General features: G+C 55.9%; 6 protein-coding genes across 6 annotated transcripts; 4 read left to right on the top strand and 2 right to left on the bottom strand.

Annotated features, from left to right (window-relative positions):
- Positions 1-24: 24 nt before the first annotated feature.
- Positions 25-1184, top strand: PG998_013494 (uncharacterized protein; the record flags this gene model as incomplete). Its single annotated transcript, XM_066880310.1, has 4 exons — positions 25-149; positions 212-507; positions 563-997; positions 1054-1184. The coding sequence occupies 4 exons, from the start codon at positions 25-27 to the stop codon at positions 1182-1184; spliced, it is 987 nt and encodes a 328-aa protein (XP_066724449.1).
- A 234-nt stretch (positions 1185-1418) lies between these two features.
- On the bottom strand, positions 1419-2519 carry PG998_013493 (uncharacterized protein; the record flags this gene model as incomplete). The annotated part of the gene is made up of 3 exons (XM_066880309.1): positions 1419-1710; positions 1766-2102; positions 2171-2519. 3 exons carry the CDS (start codon positions 2517-2519, stop codon positions 1419-1421), a joined length of 978 nt encoding a protein of 325 aa, XP_066724448.1.
- Positions 2520-3562: 1043 nt separating this feature from the next.
- PG998_013492 (uncharacterized protein) lies at positions 3563-4441 on the top strand (the record flags this gene model as incomplete). The annotated part of the gene is made up of 2 exons (XM_066880308.1): positions 3563-3726; positions 3778-4441. Coding segments are annotated over 2 exons (828 nt in total), but the record flags the coding sequence as incomplete, so codon positions are not given.
- Positions 4442-6317: 1876 nt separating this feature from the next.
- Positions 6318-14038, top strand: PG998_013491 (uncharacterized protein; the record flags this gene model as incomplete). Its single annotated transcript, XM_066880307.1, is given in 5 exon segments — positions 6318-6437; positions 6522-7179; positions 7306-7533; positions 7545-13691; positions 13718-14038. 5 exon segments carry the CDS (start codon positions 6391-6393, stop codon positions 14036-14038), a joined length of 7401 nt encoding a protein of 2466 aa, XP_066724446.1. The 5' UTR covers positions 6318-6390.
- Positions 14039-14563: 525 nt separating this feature from the next.
- Positions 14564-17520, bottom strand: PG998_013490 (uncharacterized protein; the record flags this gene model as incomplete). The annotated part of the gene is made up of 10 exons (XM_066880306.1): positions 14564-14623; positions 14697-14991; positions 15060-15082; positions 15138-15183; positions 15247-15836; positions 15898-16239; positions 16313-16405; positions 16459-16680; positions 16736-16808; positions 16916-17520. 10 exons carry the CDS (start codon positions 17518-17520, stop codon positions 14564-14566), a joined length of 2349 nt encoding a protein of 782 aa, XP_066724445.1.
- Positions 17521-18307: 787 nt separating this feature from the next.
- On the top strand, positions 18308-20711 carry PG998_013489 (alpha-xylosidase; the record flags this gene model as incomplete). Its single annotated transcript, XM_066880305.1, has 4 exons — positions 18308-18472; positions 18525-19958; positions 19979-20271; positions 20333-20711. 4 exons carry the CDS (start codon positions 18308-18310, stop codon positions 20709-20711), a joined length of 2271 nt encoding a protein of 756 aa, XP_066724444.1.
- Between the last annotated feature and the right edge of the window lie 89 nt (positions 20712-20800).

The following is a 20800-nucleotide window of genomic DNA, read 5'->3' as shown; positions in this document are numbered from 1 at the left end:
TTCGAAGCCCAAACAAACAACACGATGACCGGATCAAACGGCGAAATGCCTCCCTCAGAGTCGGCTTCTATCAACACGGATATCGTAACCTTGACTCGATTCCTGACGGAAGAGCAGCTCAAGGTCAAGGAGGCTACAGGAGACTTCACGTAGGTGCTAGTCCCAGCCATTGATACATTGGGGTTCCCACTGACTCTGACAAATTATGTAGCCTGCTTTGCCACGCTCTCCAGTTTTCTTTCAAGTCTATCTCGCATTACATTCGTCGAGCCACATTAGTAAACCTCACTGGTTTGGCTGGACACTCCAATGCGACAGGCGACGACCAGAAGAAGCTCGACGTAATAGGTAATGACTTGTTCATTGCGGCCATGAAATCGTCGGGCAAGTGCGCCTTGCTCGTGTCCGAAGAAGAGGAAGACGTAATATACTTCAAGGACCAGCATATGAATGCGCGGTACGCTGTCGCATGCGACCCCATCGACGGTAGCTCCAACCTGGACGCTGGTGTCTCGGTCGGAACCATCTTCGGCGTCCACAAGCTCGCGGAGGGCCTCTACAGGCACCAAGGAGGACATTCTCAAGCCTGGCACCGAGCTGGTGGCTGCTGGTTTCACCATGTACGGCGCCTCGGCCCAGCTCGTTATTACCATGCAGGGTGGCGGCGTGAACGGCTTCACGCTGGACAACAACTTCGGCGAGTTCATCTTGACCCACCCCGACATGAGGATCCCCAAGAGCCGCGCCATCTACTCCACCAACGAGGGTAACGCGATGTACTGGGAAGACTCGACCAAGAACTATTTCGAGTCTCTGAAGTTCCCAAAGGGCGATGAGAAGCCGTACAGCGCTCGTTACATCGGTTCCATGGTTGCTGATGCGTACCGAACACTGCTATACGGAGGTATCTTCGCCTACCCGGCGGACAAGAAGAGCCCGAAGGGTAAACTTCGAATCCTGTATGAATGTGCTCCCATGGCTATGGTATTCGAAAATGGTAAGTGATTCCCCGACCCGTTTCACAATAACAAGATCACTAACACGACTTGATAGCTGGTGGTCTTGCAGTAAACAGCAAGATGGAACGGATGATGGAGGTTGTGCCGGAGCACATTCATGATAAGTCTGGTATCTTTATGGGCAGCTATGACGAAGTAGAGAAGGTCAAGTCCTTCCACAAGTAATGTTTTCTCGGTTTCACGTTTGTATAGTCGCAGCGCTGTGAGCTTGCCTTGATGGCGCACAATTGGGAACAGGTGCTTGGTCATGCATTGCCTGCAATGCATGCTTTATGGGTAGCTACATAAATTGTAATATGTTTATGAACCAACCAACTAATGGAACGCAAGCCATGTAGTTTGTTGAATCTTGACCACTACTAGTCCAGGCGATCTGACTAAACGAACGTCCGTTCAATCTTAAAATTTGGGGAAGAACTTGGGAGTATTCTTCTTCCAGTTTTGGTAGTCCTGTCGGTCACCGTATCGTTTGTCGTATTTCTTTTCACTCAGTGGCACTCCGGTGACTTTGAGCAGCAGAAAGCTCACGAAGGCCGGGCTGACGTACGAAAGGAGGAGCGCAAGAACCCTGCCCCCTATTCCGCCCGGAAGGCCAGCCCCGAACTGTGCTGGGTTGGTGACGAGTACTCCAGCAGCGGTTGTCGCGATGCCTGTCCAGAGGGTGCATTCGCCGAAATAGTTGGGGTATTGACTGGTAACTCTCGTTAGCTGGCAGTTTCTGTTTTGTGCCGCTCAAATGAGCTTACCTCTTGCTCCACAAGCCTCGCGTCATGAACTGCTCATCGTGCTGTTTGGTCCTCTTCTCGTGCATCCATTGGCTCTTCTGGCGATCGGCAATGACCTCGAAAGTGATTCCACCAACGTACATTGCCAGACCGAGGACATCAGTGAGCTTCAGGGCAGGCATGGCGGCGAATACGACAGGCGGGATCGAGTTGATGGCAATGACAGGCATGAGGCACAGTGTGACCCAGGTAGCCTGACCCGTCCAGGCCACCGCGAATCTGGAAGGCGACTTCTTGATTTCATCAAAGCGGGAGTCCTTGCCCTCTTTCAAGACACGGTCGAAGAGGAACGAACCCACTACATTTTCATACGCATTAGTTCAAAGATGCTAGCTATCTCGCTGGTTTAAGTCGCTCTTTGCTTACAACGGATTGACCAGAAGGCAACGGCGCCGCTCAGCGCAACCTGACGCCAGTTGAGACTCTCGGCGCCGGTAGAACCGACTGACTTCAGAAACGGCGAGAGCAGACCCGGCAACTTCACCGCGGCGCCAGCAGACTGGGCGCGCAGGCTGGGAAGGTATAGACTGAGTAGCGTCACAGAGAGAAATGTAAGGGCACCCGAGGCATCGTAGAAGCGTTCCGACTGTGCCGCGATGGACGGAATCGCGAATGCGGTTTGGATGGCGAAGGCGGCCGCGGCGCTAGGGGCCAGAGTCCGCAGGAATGGACTGCGGAAGTTGGTTATGTGCAGAAAAGTCTGAAGTAGACCCATTTTCGGATGCCTACGGAATCTTGACTCCGGCAGTCGTAACTACCTAGTTCTAGATGTTGGGCTGTCAGAACTCATAAGAGGTAGGTTGTAAAATCAACGTGCAAGAGGGTCCTACTTAAGAACAGAAGGGTATCACGGAATTTGAGTCCCAAGAGCAAAGTGGTGACGCCATCGTGTTTCCAGCTGGAGATGCTAGGCTCGGAAACAGCCTTTACGCCGTCTGACATAGCGGGGCAGCATCCGGCCTATGTAGTGCTGTTCTTTACTAGCGATTCAATATTGTGCCCTCGAATATCAGTAACCAATATGCCCCCGGATGGCATTGAATTGACTAGCTGCCGAACGCCATGGGAATCAAGGGAACGCCGCGAGGATACTCGATCTCCTCCGTGTCGGTTTTGTCGATTTTGTGCCTGCGACAAACAAGCTTCCATCAAAAGCAACAAAGATTGCTTGGCCGTTGATCCACACACGCCAGCTCCGTTAACTCACGAACGAATGATTCCAACCCCCAAAGATGATTCGTTGCAAGAAGTAGATGCATGATCTCAAAATCTTTACAATATCCAATATTTAATCTTCACACTTTCGGAACGATTTGTCATTCATAAAGCTGGTAGTCAGCTGTTGTTCTGCTCAATTGACTATGCTGGCCGTCTTACACAGGTAGATTGCGTTTTTGACGGTGTAATGGAAGACTGTGCCGACTGGGCAAGTGCTGTGGCTTTAGAGAGACACCGCCCCAATTGTTAAAGCCACTTACGCGACCAAAACGTTTGCTTCTGTCCTCCTAGCCAGCCATCACATTGGTGAATCAAACGCATCATTATCGCATCAACGCCCGGGTCTTAGCACTCGTTTTCATCGTATTTTTAAAATTTCTGCGATAATTCGTCTTGTAGAGGGTTTCATATTCTCCAGAAATCCCGACACTGACTTTCGATTGACAACAATGTGGCGGCGCGGTCCTTCGAAAGCAACGCCCGCTAATGTTCAGTGCCAGAAATGCCTGAAACGAGATAAGTTTAACTCATCCCCAAGTCGACATTCATGAAGCTAACAAACACTCACGTCATTATTCATATGAATGTAAGGCCGCCGCACAGGAACGGCCGTATATCTCCAGGCCTTCCCGTACTCAGCAGCTCTTCAACCCGAAGCTAGCTCCAAAGCTGACGGAAGCAAAACCACCAGCTCTTGAGAGCAAGTACGTTTCCCGTAATTTCACACAGGTATCATATTTACTAAGATCTCCTAGGAAAGGAGTGGCGGATCAGGAACTTGCCAAACTAGAAGCTGAGAGGGCGAGGAAGCGTGAGCTGGAACGCGACGATGATGACGGTTCCGAGATGGGCGAGGCACCAAAGCGAAGACGATCAGCTTCGTACGACAGTGTTTCTACCATTTCCACAGGGCGCTCACGCTCACGCTCACCGAGCCCAGCCAGGGACTTGTCACGAAGCCCGTCGCCTGTAAGAAGAGCTGCGCCCAGCTGCTCAGCTACCCCAGACCAGCGGCGGCCGCAACAACGAGGCTATTCCCGCGACTCGCGCTCGGTTGAGAGAAGTCTTAGCCCCGTAGGCAGAGCCCAAGGCTCGTACGAGAAGCACCCCGCTGAAGTGTCCAGCCGGCGTGGTGAGCCGGTGAGAAGAAGGCCATCACGGTCATCTCCACGCTCGGACAGATCTCGGTCACCAGCAGGAAAGAGAGGGTTCCGGTCGCGATCTCCACCGCCACAAATGTCGCGCAATGCCGATCCGCCCAGACGTCGAGACGGGCCTCGAGCTGAGGATTATATGTCTGATCGGCAAGGAGCTGGTCGATCAAGGGATCCAGCACCTCGCTATCAACAACGTGAACGGAGCCTCAGCCCGTTCTCTAAGAGGTTGGCATTGACACAGACTATGAACAAGGGACGATGAGTAATCATAGGAAATACTGGGGACAACAACGCCAACACTTCCCCGGTTGCATCCTGAAAAGCAGGAATGGGGGTACTGGTGGTCTTGTCAGCAATGGAAGTTTCTTGAGCCGAGAAACGTTGCAATTATTGATGAAAACGGCGGGCTTGTGAATTGCAAATTTTAGCGACACGAAACGCACAAACGCGTTGTGAGATTTAAGTTGCATTGACTACTACGGTCCCTATAGATATGGACCCAGGGCTTCTATTCAACATCCACTTCGCTCCAGAGTGCTTGGCTTCTAATTTCGTGCCATATATTGGAATGAATCGCTAGAGCCAGTCTTTCCCCCTTTACATGTGTGACAATAATCGTTTGTCGAGGCGGTCGGTCATGAGTATAGGTAGATTGGTCATCACACTTCCTGTCGGAAGGGAAGAGAAAGCTTCCATGGGCAAGGCCAAGGGGTGGATTGTTCGGATCTGCTTCTGCAACAGGAACGGTCGCGATGGCAAAGCCAAGCAATTGGACTGTTCGGAGTGCCTGGTTTGATGGATGCGACCCAGGGGTTCCTGCTAGGGGATTGGTGAATGGGATTGGGGGTTTGGAAAAGGGAGGAGTCCTGGTCTCAGCGGTTCCTTGGTCATACTCTATTTGGCTAAGCACCTAAGGTTGTTGAGTGGGGAGCGCTACCCGCAACCCATATCCATCATCACCTGGCCATTGGGGCTCTGCTAGGCCCTGCACGCCAGACGCCAGAATCGATGGCGGTAAGAAGTAGATTCAGCCATACAGGCAACAGGATCGCCCTCAGCTCAGCTTAGCACACATCATCATGAGCCAGACCTATTTTTATTGTTTCATGATGCGCTGTGGGAGCGGGCAAGCGGCGACTTTATACAATGGATTGCGGTGCAGCCGATTTTGTACCGGCACTCACGCGACGTGCCTTGACTTCCAGAGCTAAAATTCTGGGCACGTGGGCTTTCTTGAACAAGTGCCGCTGCCCCATCTGATTTCAATAGTAGAATCAAAATACCGTGATACTATCATGTTCTTTACTAGCAAGCGTCTCGTATCTATGTGTTGTCAGCCTGACGTCGACAAGGGCTTTTCTTCTTCTTTTCCTTTCTCAGGAAACCGCAAGCGAATTGCAGCTTTGCAAGACCCCGTGGTGACCTCACTGTCTCCGTTTCGGATCAGCAGAACCTTGACAAACACACGTCAAGAGGTTGCAACATGGATTGGCAACGACGACCATGACATCGGACGATGACAAAAGCGATCAAATGCTGAAGAATCGCCGACGAAGACAGAGAAGAACTCCCGGAAGAGGGCCAGTGGGATTTATTAATATGTCGGCCGTTGCGAGCGCCCATGCCACTTGGTCGTTACAAGTCGGGTTTCAAGTCCAACTAGGTTGACAGGGGTAGGGGCGCCCTGGTCCCGTCAGCCTTGCAAATCAGCCAATGAACAGCTATTTTACGTCGCGGCATAATATACTAATCGAGGCATCTCGAACACGGCCCCGTTTGACCCAGCCATGTAATCCACGTCTAAAGATGGCCACACACGCATGCCCAGCCAAATCCCACCCCATAGTAGTGAGTGTAACGCGATGGGGTGTGTGGGACGAACGTCCGGATGTCAACCGGCTAGAGTCTGGAAGGGAGAGTCGCTGAATGGGAGAGAGAGGCAAAGGACCGCATCCCACAGTTTCGGTTACCTCTCTGCCTGGTGAACAATCTCTTCTTTTTTCGTCCGTCGTCTTGTTTCACGAACCAATCCAGGGCCCAAACTATCTCCGAAGACATCGTCGCCTCGAGCCCTGTATAGAGGAACGCTTCAACCACACTCACTCACTATGATCTATTAAATTCACCAGTAATACATTTTTTAACAATCACCCATTGACTGGGAATTTACACTACCACGGTCGCTGGACGCCGTTGCTCGGCGCCGCAACCATGGCAACGCCAGGAAGCATTCAGCCTCTGATTGCTGCCTTTGCTTTGTAAGTTTAAAGTAGCAGGCGTGTCTAACGGGCGTCTCGTTGGTCTGTTGGCTAATACTATCGTGCCTTCGTCTCGGTGTCTAGTGGTATATTGTTCAACACAGCGTCAGCAGGATTCATTCTTTACTTTAAAGGCCATGGCTCAGCAATCTTCCGGGACGGCCTGAGGCTGGCCCTCATAATATTTTTGGCGACATCCGGTCTCTGGGCATTGGTGGGATTCATATCGACGCTTCTGGCACCGACGGCCTCGTCGCAATGCCAGATTGCCGTTATTATTTCGACGCTTTTCGACCAGGTGGCGCGTACGGCTATTCAGCAATCCCTCGTGTGGGCAGTCGCGAAGGAGGGGACATCATCGGTGCTCGGCAAAATCCAACAATTCCAGGTGTTGGTGCGGTTCATTATGGGCATGGTGTTCGTGGGCGAAACCCGACCACAATTTAATTCGACGTGTGTGCCGGCGTCAAACCTCGCCCCGATAGCGATCGTCATCATTGCCATGGACGCCGTGATGCTCGTCACTCTGGCAATCAGGGCCCTCTCATCCAACAATGGCAGCCAGGATGCGGACAAGAGAAAGGCAATCCTCCTGACGATTACCGCCCTGGCCATCTGGATGGGAACAAGTGTGACGTTGCTGCTTGGACTTCGCACAATTGACTTGCTGCTTAGGACTACTATCCCAGCTGCAGGCCTCTTCATCCTAGTTGGTAAGTTCTTCATCGCCATCGACATTACTGTAAGGGTCTTTGCTTACACAATTCCCCAGCCATGGTGACGGTGTTTGTTGGCGTATTGGGAGCCGGGAAGGAAAGTCGTCAGCAACCTCCTGTGTCACCCACCCCCAGAACTATAATCGCAATAGGGATATCTCAACGGCCGACACCGACGACTACCCCCATCCAGATACGCCGAGCTGAAGGGCGCCGAGACGACCGTAACTACATTCTCCAACGGAGACGTACCGAGAGATGAAAATGGGCTGCCATTAATTTCCAGGCCGATTACTGGAGTTACGGGAATCGGTGGTATGCCAGTTCAAGGACAACTTTTCCCGCCAATGCGACCACCTCGCGAAGATGAAACCCCGCAGGTGCCCCCCAGCGACTCATCGATGTTAAGACGCAGAACAAACAGTTGAAGAAGGGAGCCGGAAAGCTAGCGATCTCCAACCCCATTCCTGCCGAAACGCCCGACATGCAGAGTGCTTTGAATAAGATCCCGACTATTGATCTCGCAACGGCTTGGAAAAACGAGAAGGAAAGGAGAGCCGTTACCACCCAAGTTCGAAACTCCACCAGCCAGAGGGATACTACGACGCTCATCGCTACACGCCCCGCGCCACAACCACCGCGAAGTGCTGTCAAGAGCGAGAAGGACGAGCTAAGTATCTCTGGAAAGGATGGATATCCAATTGATATGCTACGATTCCCACCGCAGGCGCCGCAGAGTGACGAGGGCTTATCTGTGGGAGGAAACGCCTCAACCAGCTCGGGCGTTCAACTTTCTCCGGGCAACGAGGATGCGGTGCGGCGGCGCTCTCCGCGACAAACGACTTCGTCTGTGAGAACCCCTGGCTTTGTTCCCGTCACGCCAGGTCAGCCTGTGCGGATCCCCATCCCCAGGCCACGCCCGCCGCCTGCGGAGGAGGAGAAGGCACCAGAGCCGGTGAAGACACCGTTACAACGTCGCCCCACCACCGGCTTGCCGTCAAACCCACGAGCTCAAACCTTGGTTAGGAGGACAACAGACGAGAACAAGGACGAAAAAGAAAAGAGCCAGGAAAGGCAGGAGACGGTGATGTTCATCAACAGCATCGTATACGACGACCCGAACTACGTCAATGATATCATCCAAGGAGCTAGCAAGACACCCAGTGGTCCTCCTAACTCCGGCGACTCGATACTCGACCGTCCGCGTCCGATCCGGAGAATGTCTGACACAGATCGACAAGTGTTCCCCTCGGAACCGATGCATAGGAGGTCTAAATCTGGTGGCTCGGTTGTGAGCCGCAAATCGATACTGCAGTCGGTGCCCGGCAGCCCAACTCAGTTACCACCTTTACCGCCAGCACCCAAGAGCGCCGGAACGATACGTCGGCCTCATCCTAATGACACCAAGAGCATGACCTTCGACGAGAAAATGACGTTACTCTACCCTCCATCCACAACAACAAGCCCCGCCGAGGCGCCAATCGACATGAAACGCAAGTCTTCCGTTCCGTCACTTCCCCCACTGCCGTTGGCCTTCCGTAACGGTAGAACTTCGCCAACCAAGATTGCGGCCGACGTAGGAAGAGCTGTTGATGACGAGAAGCGCAACACAAGATCGACTGCGGACAGGAGTAGCATCCGAACACAGAGTATCCTCGGAGAAGGAGATGACGACTTAAACAACCGTTACACGCAGAACAGCGCCAAAGACGGCACCAAGCGTTCCTCGTCGCCCGTCCTTCCGGCTGTCAAGTTCTCCAGGGCTTCCGGTGCCAGTGAAGCGAAAACCCAGTTCAGTACGAACTGGGGTTCCGTGCATTCGCCAGTCGCTCCCATCGATGTTAGCCAGGCTAGAGTTTGTCCTCGAGAGACATATATCAAGACCCAAGGTCGGGATCCCGTCCCTTCAGCCATCAGTGGCATCGGCGAAGAAGTCATGACTGTCATGTTCGACGGATCTACGGAAGGCGCCGTGGACAACCGTCAATCGTTCTATTTCGAGGACGATGACGACGAGAAGCCTCAGCCTGCTGTTTCTAACACTGAAGTGCCTAGTCTAAACACATGGCATCGACGGGTTGGTGATGAGTGCCTGTCATTCTCCGAGAGAAAGGAGAAGGTGCGATCAAGAATGATGCCTCCGCCACCGCCCCTGCTGCTCAACGGCATTGGCAACAAGAAGGCTATCATGATACCAGCACCTGAACCTTCGCCGCTAGAGTCGCCCGAGGCAGCAATCCAAGTTATCCAGGCACAGCTGAAGAAGTTCGAGCAACCCAACAGAGACTCAGTTGAGAGCACAGGCCGAAGGATAGCGTTGCTCGAAAACCTTGAACAGGAAATGGGTATGCAGGAGAACAGGTGGCATTCGATGATACACAGCATCGACCGTGACTCTATTTCGACCATCCAGGAAACCCCTGTCAAGGAGGCCCGCCCCGATTCCATCTCCGACGCCTCTACCTCTCGACCGTCCTCCACTAGGTCCATCATCGCTGACCGACGGGCATCCAGGCGTGCGCGCATGGCTAGTATTTCTGGTTCAAACTCGCGAGAACAGAGCACAGAAAGACCATCGTCGCAAAACTCGGATAGCCGCAAATCTACTGTATGGCAAGTTCGTCTGGCGGAGGCTCAATCGCAGTACATGGAGCATGCCAATGAGTTGGTCCAGAAGCGCAACAACCTGAACTTCTTGTCTGTTGCCCAATCTGCTGACCTTGGTAGCCCGACACCTCCGGACAGTGAGGAATCTGATTCCGAGGTCGAGAACATCCTCCGGAACGTTGTCAAGCAGCCTGAGCAGCCTGCAGTGGAAGTCAACTATCTGTGGGCGCCTAGCCCGCAGCTGCCAGAGCACTCCTCTAACCAACTCTGGATGTCGCCCCTTCCTAAGGAGACCAAGCCGTTCCCTGAGCTGCCTGGCTTGACGGTTCGACCCGCTCTCCGCAAAACCTCAGAGCCTTTGGGAATCGAGAGCACCAGTTTATGGCAGAAGCCTATGGAGTCGAGATCTACTCGTGCTGCTGGACTTTGGGGGAACGCGCTCCCCAAGGAACGCCCCGTCCCTCGCAAGATCATGGTGCGCCAGACCACTCAGCGGCCCCCCAGGAAGACGAAGCGCATCACGGCGCTGCCCGACATCATTGAGAGCCCCAAGCCCCTTCCAGAGAAGCGAGGCACCCTGGGTATCTTCCAATTCCCATGGGGCCAGAAGAGTGACAATGCCACGATCCCAGTGGTTCCTCAAGTCCAGCCCCGCATGTTCATGGCCATGCCCGGCACCATGAGTTCCGGTGGCCCACGCAGCATGCCCGGCACCATGAGCTCTGGAGGTGGACGCACCAGTGCGGCCCTAGAGGCACGGTCGCAGGAGCTCCAGGAAAGCGAGGAGTCCGGATATTCTTCATCGTTCTTCGATGATTACGAAGAGGAAGATTCGGGAGACAACTTGGATGATGACTACTACGACAGCGGAGACGACTTCGATGAGACGACGCTTTGGGAGATCGCCAGCCTTCTCAAGGCCGATGAGGGAATTCCAGGAAGGGACAGTATGACTCTGCCAACAATGGGAGGCACCTCCCTTGACGAGTATGAGTCCGAGATGTCGCCCGACTTCGAGCCTATGTATCAAGATGAATACTCTGGTTGGGATGCGGTTCCCGATGATTCCATGCCCGCTGCTCTGGCCACTGAGTCTTCGTCTCGTGCTCAAAACCTGTGGGCACCTAGGGCTGTTGCTTCAGCAGACCGTCAATTTGGCCTCCCCCAGCCAGACCACGACACCTGGGAAGCATATATCCCTGATGGTTCGGATATCGTTAGGGCCCAACCTAGATTCTCCTTAGAGCCTGCTCCTATCGAGAGCGAGAGCCTCTGGGGTGCGGCGTCTGTCTCTGAAACCAAGGCGGCACCCGTGCAACCCATACAGCCTGTGCAGCCACTGAAGATGAAGGCTACCACTTGGACTCCCGCCGTCGAGGAACCTGTGCCTTCGTACGGTCTGCCTCAGCCTACCCAGGCCGTCTGGGCGAGCTATATTCCTAACGATTCAGATATCGTCAGGGCCCAGCCCAGGTTTGCGGAGCTTGCTGCTATCGAGAGCCGGAGCCTCTGGACCTCGGCATCTAAGCAGCCCATGAAGACAAAGGCTACCACTTGGACTCCCGCCGTCGAGAAGTCTGTGCGTTCGTACGGTCTGCCTCAGCCCACCCAGTCCGTATGGGCGAGCTATCTCCCTGTCGAGACTGAGCCTAAGAGAACCCCGCCGAAGTTCGAAGATGCTGCTCCTCTTGAGAGCACCGAGCTTTGGTCTCCTGCGCAAGACATGGACTTCAAGATGGACGACTACTTATGGGCCCCCGTATTTAAGGTGAGGAACGTCACTCAACCGCGTAGTGTGCCGTCGCCAGTGGCCCCTGTCGTCCCTGTCACTCCTATCGCTCCCGTCGCTCCCGTCGCTCCCCTTACCGTGGCCCCCAAGGAAGTCTCTGTGAAGGCTGCGAATGCTATGTGGACGCCCTCTGCCTCAAGCGCGTCACCCGCCTACGGCCTACCCCAGCCTATTGCTTCTGTCTGGGCCGCTTACATTCCCTCGGATGTCGGCATGACCCGAACTCAGTCAAGAAGAGAGGATATCCAGCCGATCCAAAGCACAAAGCTCTGGTCTTTGGAAACCGAGACCGTCCCTGAGACAAAGATGTGGAGCAAGCCTTCAGCCCAGGAGCAGCAGACTTTCGGCCTCCCACAACCGGATGCTGCCGTCTGGGAAAGCTACATCCCGAGCCAGGCGGACGCGGCTCGATCCCAGCCTCGCTTCGAGGAGATGCCTGCAACCATCGAGAGCTACAACCTCTGGGTGCCGTCAGAGATCGAATTTACCAGCTCGACTGGACTGTTATGGTCCAAGTCAGGCGAGGCTGCTGCCCTGCTTTCTATGATCCCGGTGTCTGCCGCTCCCGTTGCCGCTGCTCCCGAACACGAAGCTCGACAAGTCACCGTCTCGCTCTGGGACCGACCCGCCGCTATCGTCTCTTCTGAGACCGAGGGTCTGTTCGATGCCAGCGCCCCCAGGGCCGACTACCGCCGAACCTCTAAGTTGCCTGCCGCGATCTCCATGACAACAAAGCCCCGAACAACCCGCGAGTCCCTTCCACAGTTGACTTCTCAGCAGCTGTGGGCCGCACCTCGATCAACCGAGGGTTCCAATGTCCAAGCCACTCTCTGGGTTCCCACTCCCACTCGTCTCTCTGTCTCCTCGACCGGCCTTTTCAAGCTTGACTCGGAGCGAACAGTCTACCGGACGACGGACGCCGAGCCTGCTGCATTGTACATGACCAGAAAGCCCAGACAGATCACCGCTCCCGTTCCTACCATCGAGTCTAGCAGCATGTGGAGCCCCAAGTGCTCCAAGTTCGTCGAGCAAGATTGGATCACCATTTCCACCATCCGGCCCCGAAGCCCCTCGTTGGCGTCTGTCACATCAACAAGCTCCACCGTGTCTTCTCCTACCACCGATTCTTCGTCCGTTCGCACCACCGCCACCAAGGCCTCTACTGCACCCTCCATTGCCGAGTCCACGCAAAGCGGATTCAGCCTGCGCGGTTGGTTCGGCCGCAAGAAGAAGTCGGAGTCGGAGTTCCCCAAGGTCCCCGAGCAGCCTGAGCTCCCGGAGGTCCCCGAGGTCCCCGAAGAGTTTGTCGTGAAGAACTTGGATGAAGCCCTTCGCCTGGACGAGCCTTTGCCCATCAAGAACCTCGATGAGGAACTTGTTGTCAAGAACTTGGACATCGTCGCGCCTACCAAGCCGGCTTACATCCCGACCCGCCAACAGTATCGCCAGCCTGTCGCTTTCCGCGCCAACTGGGACGCAGCTCTTTCGGAAGCCATCGCTGCCAGCTACCCCAACACCCGGTTCGCTCTCGTCCATGCCTCCGAGTCGCAATGGGATGAGGCTCTCCAAGCAGCCATCAAGGCCAGCGGACCCACGCAGCGAGTCAAGCGAAGCAACTCTTCCCCTAAGGAGTGGTCTCAGGCCCTTGCCCAGGCTATCGCCGCCAGCTACCCCGACAAAAGGTTCTCGAGAGGACAGATTCCTTACTCGCAGTGGGAAGACGAGCTGCGGGAGGCTATTGCCCGATCCAAGCGAGACGCCGCCTCCGACGTGTCGAGACGCCACCCAGTCTTCATGGCTTCCTCACTCTTGACTGACGCGCGTGACGTCCACCCCGCTGCTATTGGCTACACCTTTGACGTTGCCTCTAGACACCCGGTCTTCTTCGGATCCGTCACCGGTACTACTTCCGAGACGGCCCACCCCGCGATGCCTAGACTTGTAGAGCAGCAGCAGAAGCAGCAGTCCCGCACTTCCTTCTCCGCCCCCCGCCCCCTTAGCCGTGGCGGTAAGGTCGCTGCCCTGGCCGGCCGCATCTCGTTCCTCAACGACTCATCTCGACCCTCGTCGGTAGTCGCACCCCCGATGCCCAGAATGTCCGTGATGTTCAAGGCCGCCGCCGCCGAGCCTGCTCCTCTCCAAGTTGCCCCCTCGCTCGCACCTCCAAGTTCCTTTGGTCCAAGCCCGCTCAGCCCCGCGCCCAGACCTCTCAGCAAAAGATGTGGGCTCCCTCCGTCCGCAACCTCGCGCAAAGATGGAACTCCGTCAAGAAGACCACGGCTCCCGGCGCCCCTGCCCTCCTCCAGGTTGCGTCCATGAGCGAGCGCCCGCAGCGCAAGGCCAGCAGACCCTCCTCCGCCCCGATCGAGGTCAGCTCCGACTTTGGCGTCCAGGGAATGTGGCAGCGCGCCACGCCGCCCGCATCGGACAGCAAGAACTGGCTCGAGGGAGCTGACAAGCACGCCTCCAAGATTCAGCTGAGATACTAGATGTAGAGAATGCATTCCAATCTTCTCTTTTCCATCCCTCTTTCTTCCTCTTTTCCCGACTCATACTACTGGATAAATGTGGTCGACGTACATGCATACAGCATGGCGGACGATTCCTCATCAACTAGATTCTCTCTTTATTACCATTCTCTTGCGAAACCAAAAGCAAACCACCCCTATATTTGTATATATCTAATGAGCACGTTACTCAACTACCCACCACCTTACCACCACTGCATATGGAACATTGGGGCGGCGGCGGCGTAGTATAGCATAGCATTGCCATGGCAGTTATTGTGGGTTTTACAGTCATTTTTATTGTCCAATCCAACTTTGGATAAGCAAATAGTTGCAGAGCTACGGGCTCCTTTTAGATATGTAGCGCAGAACGCATTGTATTATAGTTATATACCTTATGCAACTTATATGTCCCATCTGGTAGTCATCGACCGAGACCGGCGACCGCGATGTGGGTGCCCTCAAAACTGTATTAGTTAGCATGCCGGCTGGTCGAACCTCGCCCCCTTATCCAACCGTGAATGTTGAATTGCCTCTGAAGTCCTTGCTCGAGCTACCGACAAATACCTGTTTCTTGTTAGACCCATCATGTGTAATGTGGCAAACTGCACCACAACATGTTAGTGCACATGACACTCACCTTGAACTCGCCCGGCTCCACCACGTATTTCATGCCGATGTCCCACAATCCTAGATCCTGCACCTTTAGCTGCATTTCCACCGTCTCCGTGGCGCCCGCCGCGACGAGCACCTTGGCAAACCCGCGCAGCTGAATGTTGGGGACCGCAACGCTGCTGATGACATCTTTAACGTAGAGCTGGACGACCTCGGCGCCGTCTCGTGTCGAGTCGTTCGTCACGTCCACGCTCACGGCGATGGTGTCGGTGGCTGTGGCGGTGGTTTTTGAAAGCTTCAGGTTGCTGTACTTGAAGTTACTGTGTGGTAGATCGTCAGTTATCTTTACTGCTGCGGCGATCAAGAAAGTTGCAGTGGTCACTCATACCTGTAGGAGAGCCCATAGCCGAACTGCCAAAGGTTGTTAGCCATCACTACTGGGTTTCGTCTGGAACTGTCATCTTACCTCATAAAGGGGCTCTGGCGTCTGAAGAACGTAAGCATGTCCAAACCTGGAGTCATGGTCAGTCAGTATCGCCTCCTATGCTCTGCGGAACGGGGACCCTCAAACTCACTTCATCGTCCCGTTCTCGTAGACGGCGCCCGGGTCAGGGCTTGTGACCATCCTGCCCGAATTAAGGTAGTCGTAGTAGATGGGCGTGGTCCCCACGTCGTACGGGAATCCGACCGCCAGCTTCCCGGACGGGTTCACGTCGCCAAAGAGCACATCGGCCAGCGCGGCGCCGCCTTGCTCGGACGGGTAGAATTGCTGGACCAGCGCGGCGGCCTGGTCCGAAATCCAAGGCTCCGTCACAGGCTTCCCAGAGCTGAAGACCACGACGGTGGGCTTGCCCGTGTCGATGACGGCCTTGACAAGGTGCGGCATGGCGCCCACGAGGTTCAGGTCGTGCACGTCGACGTGTTCGCCCGTGGTGGCGTTGAGGCCCGCCCACAGCTCGGCCTGGTCTCGCGACCACGTGCCCACGACGACGACGGCGACGTCGGCGGCCTCGGCGGCGGAGACGGCCGACGCGAAGCCGGATTGGTCGCTCGACCACATTTCGCAGCCTTTTGCGTAAGTGACCTGGCCGCTGCTCGCGGCGCGGATGCCGTCGAAGGGAGTTACGCCACGACTGGCTGATTTGGCGGCCGTGTAGTCGCCATACTAATTTGCTCGTGTTAGTTTTGTTTTTCACAAGCTGGAAAGGGGGCCCGCTTTGTCGTACATTCATAAGACCGTGTGCCATGGGACCGATCACTGCGACTTTTGCGTCTTTCTTGAGCGGCAATATATTCTCGTGATTCTCGAGGAGCACGATGGATTCCGCATCGATGCGTTTGGCAAGCTCGACACTCTCGTCCGTATGGATGTGCTTCGCATGTTCGTCGTCGGGGATACCAAGATAGGGGTTCTCGAACAACCCAGCTACGAATTTAGCTCGGAGCGTGCGCCTCACTGCCTCGTTGACTATCTCGATAGATAGCTTGCCGGACTCGACCATCTGAGGGATCTTCTCGAAATTCCACGACCCTCCACCCATTTCGACGTCGTTCCCGGCCGGCAGAGCCTAAAACAGAACATCAGCGTTAGGATGAAGCTGAAATTTGGTGCAGGTCGTAGATCTGGAGGGGAGATCTTACATAGTTAACCACAGCCTCGGAATCGATAGGGCTGCTTTCGCACATGGCGAACTGTTTGCAAAGGCGATCAGTAGCCCCTGCGTCACTCATAACCTGTAGTTCCTTAGTTGAAGCCCGTTGTTCCCATTTTGACGCAGGAAGCTTACAAAGTACTTATAGCCCCACGAGTCCCTCAGGATGTCAGTGAGCATGTACTTGTCTGCCACAGCGGGCACTCCGTCATATGCACTGTAAGCAGACATGATAGAGTGGGCACCTCCATCGATGATAGCTCGCTTGAAGGGAGGGAGGTACGTTGTCAACAATTCTCGTCGTCCACCGTGAACGGGTCCTGTATTGAGACCTTGTTCGGGCGAAGCAAACGCAGCCTTTGGAAAAATCAGCCGTTGCCCTAGCAGGTGGTTGGGGACGCGCAAGACTTACATAGTGCTTCACCATGGCGGATACGTTACTGGCTTGAAGACCCTTCACGTAATGATAGGCCATTTCCCCAGTTCTGGTTGCTTGATTAGTCCAGTTCACTCCGCTCCCAGGGGCACCAGGGACACCAGGGACACGGCAAGTCGAGGGCGACAGTCAGGAAGCCAAAAGAGATTCACCTACAGAAAGGGGTCTTCTCCAAAAGTCTCCTCGACACGACCATAGCGCAGCTCGCGGGCGAGGTCGGCCAGTGGAGCGAAGAGGTTGTTCACGCCGAGCGCAAGCGCCTCCTTGGCCGTGGCGACGGCCATCTTCTCGACCAACTCGAGGTTCCAGGAGCAGGCATACCCGATGGGCGAATTGAAGATAGTGGCGTTGGGGATGAGGAAGCCGTGAATGGACTCGCCCTGGACCCAGGCCGGGATGCCCAGGGTCGTGTTGTGCACCAGGTAGTCCTGGGCGATCTTCACGCCGTCGTTGACGTACTTCCATGCGTTGGGGCCCTCGGCATAGACATAGTAGGAGCCGCCGCGGTACTTCATGCTCCACTCCAAGCCCGTCGCGTTCAGAGAGCCGTCGGTCACATTGAGCCAGTTGCGGAGGTCGCCCTGCACGAGCTGGGAGGTCTTCTCCTCGATGGTCATGCGCGACAGGAGGTCTTCGACGCGATCCTCGACAGACGCCTTCGAATCCTTGTACACGGGCTGGTCCGAAACAGTGTCATCGCCGGCTGCTTGCACGGAGGCAAGCAGCAGAGTGGTGACAGCGGCGAGGGATGGCAATAGCATTGTCGTGTAGTATGGAGCAGAACCGGTAACGACTAGGCTGTATCTTGCATCCCCATTCACGACAGAGACCCAGGCCTTATACTGTCACCGATATCCAACACAGAACTACGTCAGGGACAGAGCGCAGCAATGGTAAGTACGCGCTCATATTACCGGTCCAGTGAGGGAATCGAAGTCGCATCCTCGCCTAAGCAGGTTCAGGGATCTGATTGCTTGGGCAAGTCATGTAGCTGGCAATATTGCCGCTACCAAGCCCCTTGTCGTCCCCATCAAAGATATAGCCGGAGATGTCATTGTGGTGAGCTTGGCGGATGATGGTGGGGCGCATCCCCAGGCGTCGTCGTTGATGGATGTTGGCGAGAGAGAGAGCTGAAGGGAGCTACGCCGCAATCGTCTGGGATTTGTTCCCATTGGTGGAATAGTGGCATGCAGACGGAAAGTATGTCAGGACGGGCGCATTTCAGCCGACAACCGACTGTTCGACGTGATGCACGATGTTCGCATTGCACCGCCGACGCCCCCCCCGCATCCAGCAACAATCGATGCGCGGATCTGCCACGCGCTGCTACTGCGACTCAAGCCATGATGTCTCCCCATAAGTGGCCAGCCAACGCCCCATCGGCCCGCGATCCGAAGCCATCGAAGTACACACGTTGTGCGTCTTTTGGGGAACTGGACTCTTGGGCATAAAGTTGGGGGATCAAGGATAATCGATTCCCTTTTTCTCAGGCTATTTCTCATCTCTTGACTGACAATTGCTACGCTGCAGTAGCAAAGACGGTTCAATATGAAGTTCCGCGATGGCATGTGGCTTCCCGCCGACGACAAGTACGTCGAGTATGCCGAGGATATCTACGAGATCGCCGAGAAGAAGAACGGGCTGAGCCTCTTATGTCCAACACGGAAAATCAAGTCCCGTGGAGATACACTGAATAGAAGCACTATAACGATTGTAAGTTCTTCTGAAGGGCATGTCTCTGTGGAAAGCTCACAATCTGTGACAGGATATCGAGGCTGCATTCGATGGTGTCATATCTGTCGAAGTCACGCACTGGGCCGGCGCCGCCAACAAGGGGCCTCATTTCGACTTGTACCCGGATGGCCGCCCCGAAGTGTCGGGCGTGGTAGCCAAGTCTGACCAGGGGACTACGTTGACCTCAGGGGCGCTATCGGCCACAATTCACCCGGATCATCACGACACTTTCGACATTAAATTCCATGGCACGGATAGCCCCGGCAGCAAGTCCCTCACCTCGCTGCAGGCTCGCAGCGTCGGTCTGGCCTACAGCCCGGCGCCGACGAGCCCAATGCAGACGGAGGACATGCGGGACCGACAGCACTACATGTTCACCCAGACGACGCTGGGCGTGGGCGAGACGGTGCACGGGCTCGGAGAGCGCTTCGGCGCCTTCAACAAGGTCGGGCAGTCGGTGACGCTGTGGAACGCCGACGGCGGCACCTCGAGCGACCAGGCCTACAAGAACGTGTCGTTCTGGCTGAGCTCGCGGGGCTACGGCGTCTTCGTCGACCACGCGGGCAAGGTCGACCTCGAGGTGGGCAGCGAGCGCACGTCGCGCGTGCAGACGAGCGTCGAGGGCCAGCGCCTCAAGTGGTACCTCATCTACGGGCCCACGCCCAAGGAGGTGCTGCGGCGGTACTCGGTGCTGACGGGCCGCCCCGGAGACGTGCCCAGCTGGAGCTTCGGCCTGTGGCTCAGCACCAGCTTTACCACTAGCTACGACGAGGACACGGTCAGCGGGTTCCTCGAGGGCATGCGCGCCCGCGACACGCAGGTTGACGTGTTTCACTACGACTGCTTCTGGATGAAGGCCTTCGCGTGGACCGACTTCGTCTTCGACGCCGAGAAGTTCCCCGACCCCAAGGCCCAGATCGCACGCCTCAAAGCGTCGGGCCTGGTGCGCAAGGTCTGTGTCTGGATTAACCCCTATATCGCACAACATGGCGCCGCCTTCGCCCACGCCGCGGAGAAGGGCTACCTGCTCAAGCGCAAGGACGGCGAGGGCGTGTGGCAGTGGGATCTGTGGCAGGCGGGCATGGGCCTGGTGGACTTCACGAACCCTGCGGCGGCGGCTTGGTACGTGGAGTGCCTCGAGAAGCTCTTCGACGTGGGCGTCGATGCCATCAAGACCGACTTCGGCGAGCGCATCCCGACGCGCGACGTCGCGTGGCACGACCGCTCCGTCGACCCGGAGAAGATGCACAACTATTACGCCTTCCTATACAACAAGGTCGTCTACGAGGCGCTGCAGAAGCGGTTCGGACCCAACGAGGCCGTGCTCTTCGCGCGCGCCGCCTGCGCGGGCACGCAGCGGTTCCCCCTGCAGTGGGGCGGCGACTGCGAGTCGACGGCCGAGGCCATGGCCGAGTCGGTACGTGGCGGCCTGTCGCTGGGCCTGTCGGGCTTCGCCTTCTGGTCCGTCGACATCGGGGGTTCGAGGGCCGGCCCGCACCCTGGATCTACAAGCGCTGGGTCGCCTTCGGCCTGCTGTGCAGCCACAGCCGCCTGCACGGGTCCAGCTCGTACCGCGTGCCCTGGACCATCGACGACGACGATGCTACCGACGAGGGCTGCTCCCGCACCCTGGCTGGGTGGACCGCCCTCAAGACCCGCCTCATGCCCTACCTGTTCGCACAGGCCGCCGTCGCCATCGAGGCGGGCCTGCCGCTGTCGCTGCGCGCCATGTGTATCGAGTTCCCCGAGGATCCCACATCCTGGTATCTCGACCGCCAGTTCATGATCGGAGATAGTCTGCTCGCCGCGCCCGTCTTCGACGAGGCGGGAGAGGTGGAGTTCCTATTTGCCTAAGGGAACGTGGACATGCTTCTTCACGAACAAGACGCGAAACGGCCCGGGTTGGTTCAAGGAGAAACACGGGTTTGGCAGCTTGCCCCTATATGTTCGTGAGAACACCTTGCTGGTGCTAGGTAAGGAGGGAATCAAGGGCGCAGTCTACAATTACGCCGAGGATGTCGAGGTGTGCTTGTATCAAGCAAGGGAAGGCGCCAGCGCTCGCCTAAGGGACAAGGATGGCAAGAGTGTGGGACAGCTTACACTGGGCACCAATGCCGAGCTCCAAGGGGCAGAAGTCCTCAACGGCTCGTGGGCCAAGTGCGAAAACGGCCGTAGCATCCAAGAGTCTACTAGGACCAAGGGTATTGAATGGCTCTGAAGCCTTATTGAGGCACCGAAAGTGTCCTATCCAGATTAAGTAACTAGGCTAGACTATCCACAACTGTCAGAGACTGGACCCCCTACATA

Source organism: Apiospora kogelbergensis (genome assembly GCF_038363985.1).
Source record: "Apiospora kogelbergensis strain CBS 113332 chromosome Unknown utg000009l_segment0_segment0, whole genome shotgun sequence".
Lineage (NCBI taxonomy): Eukaryota > Fungi > Ascomycota > Sordariomycetes > Amphisphaeriales > Apiosporaceae > Apiospora > Apiospora kogelbergensis.
Note: the sequence above shows the minus strand (reverse complement) of the source record. Positions and strands in the feature narration are given on the sequence as shown.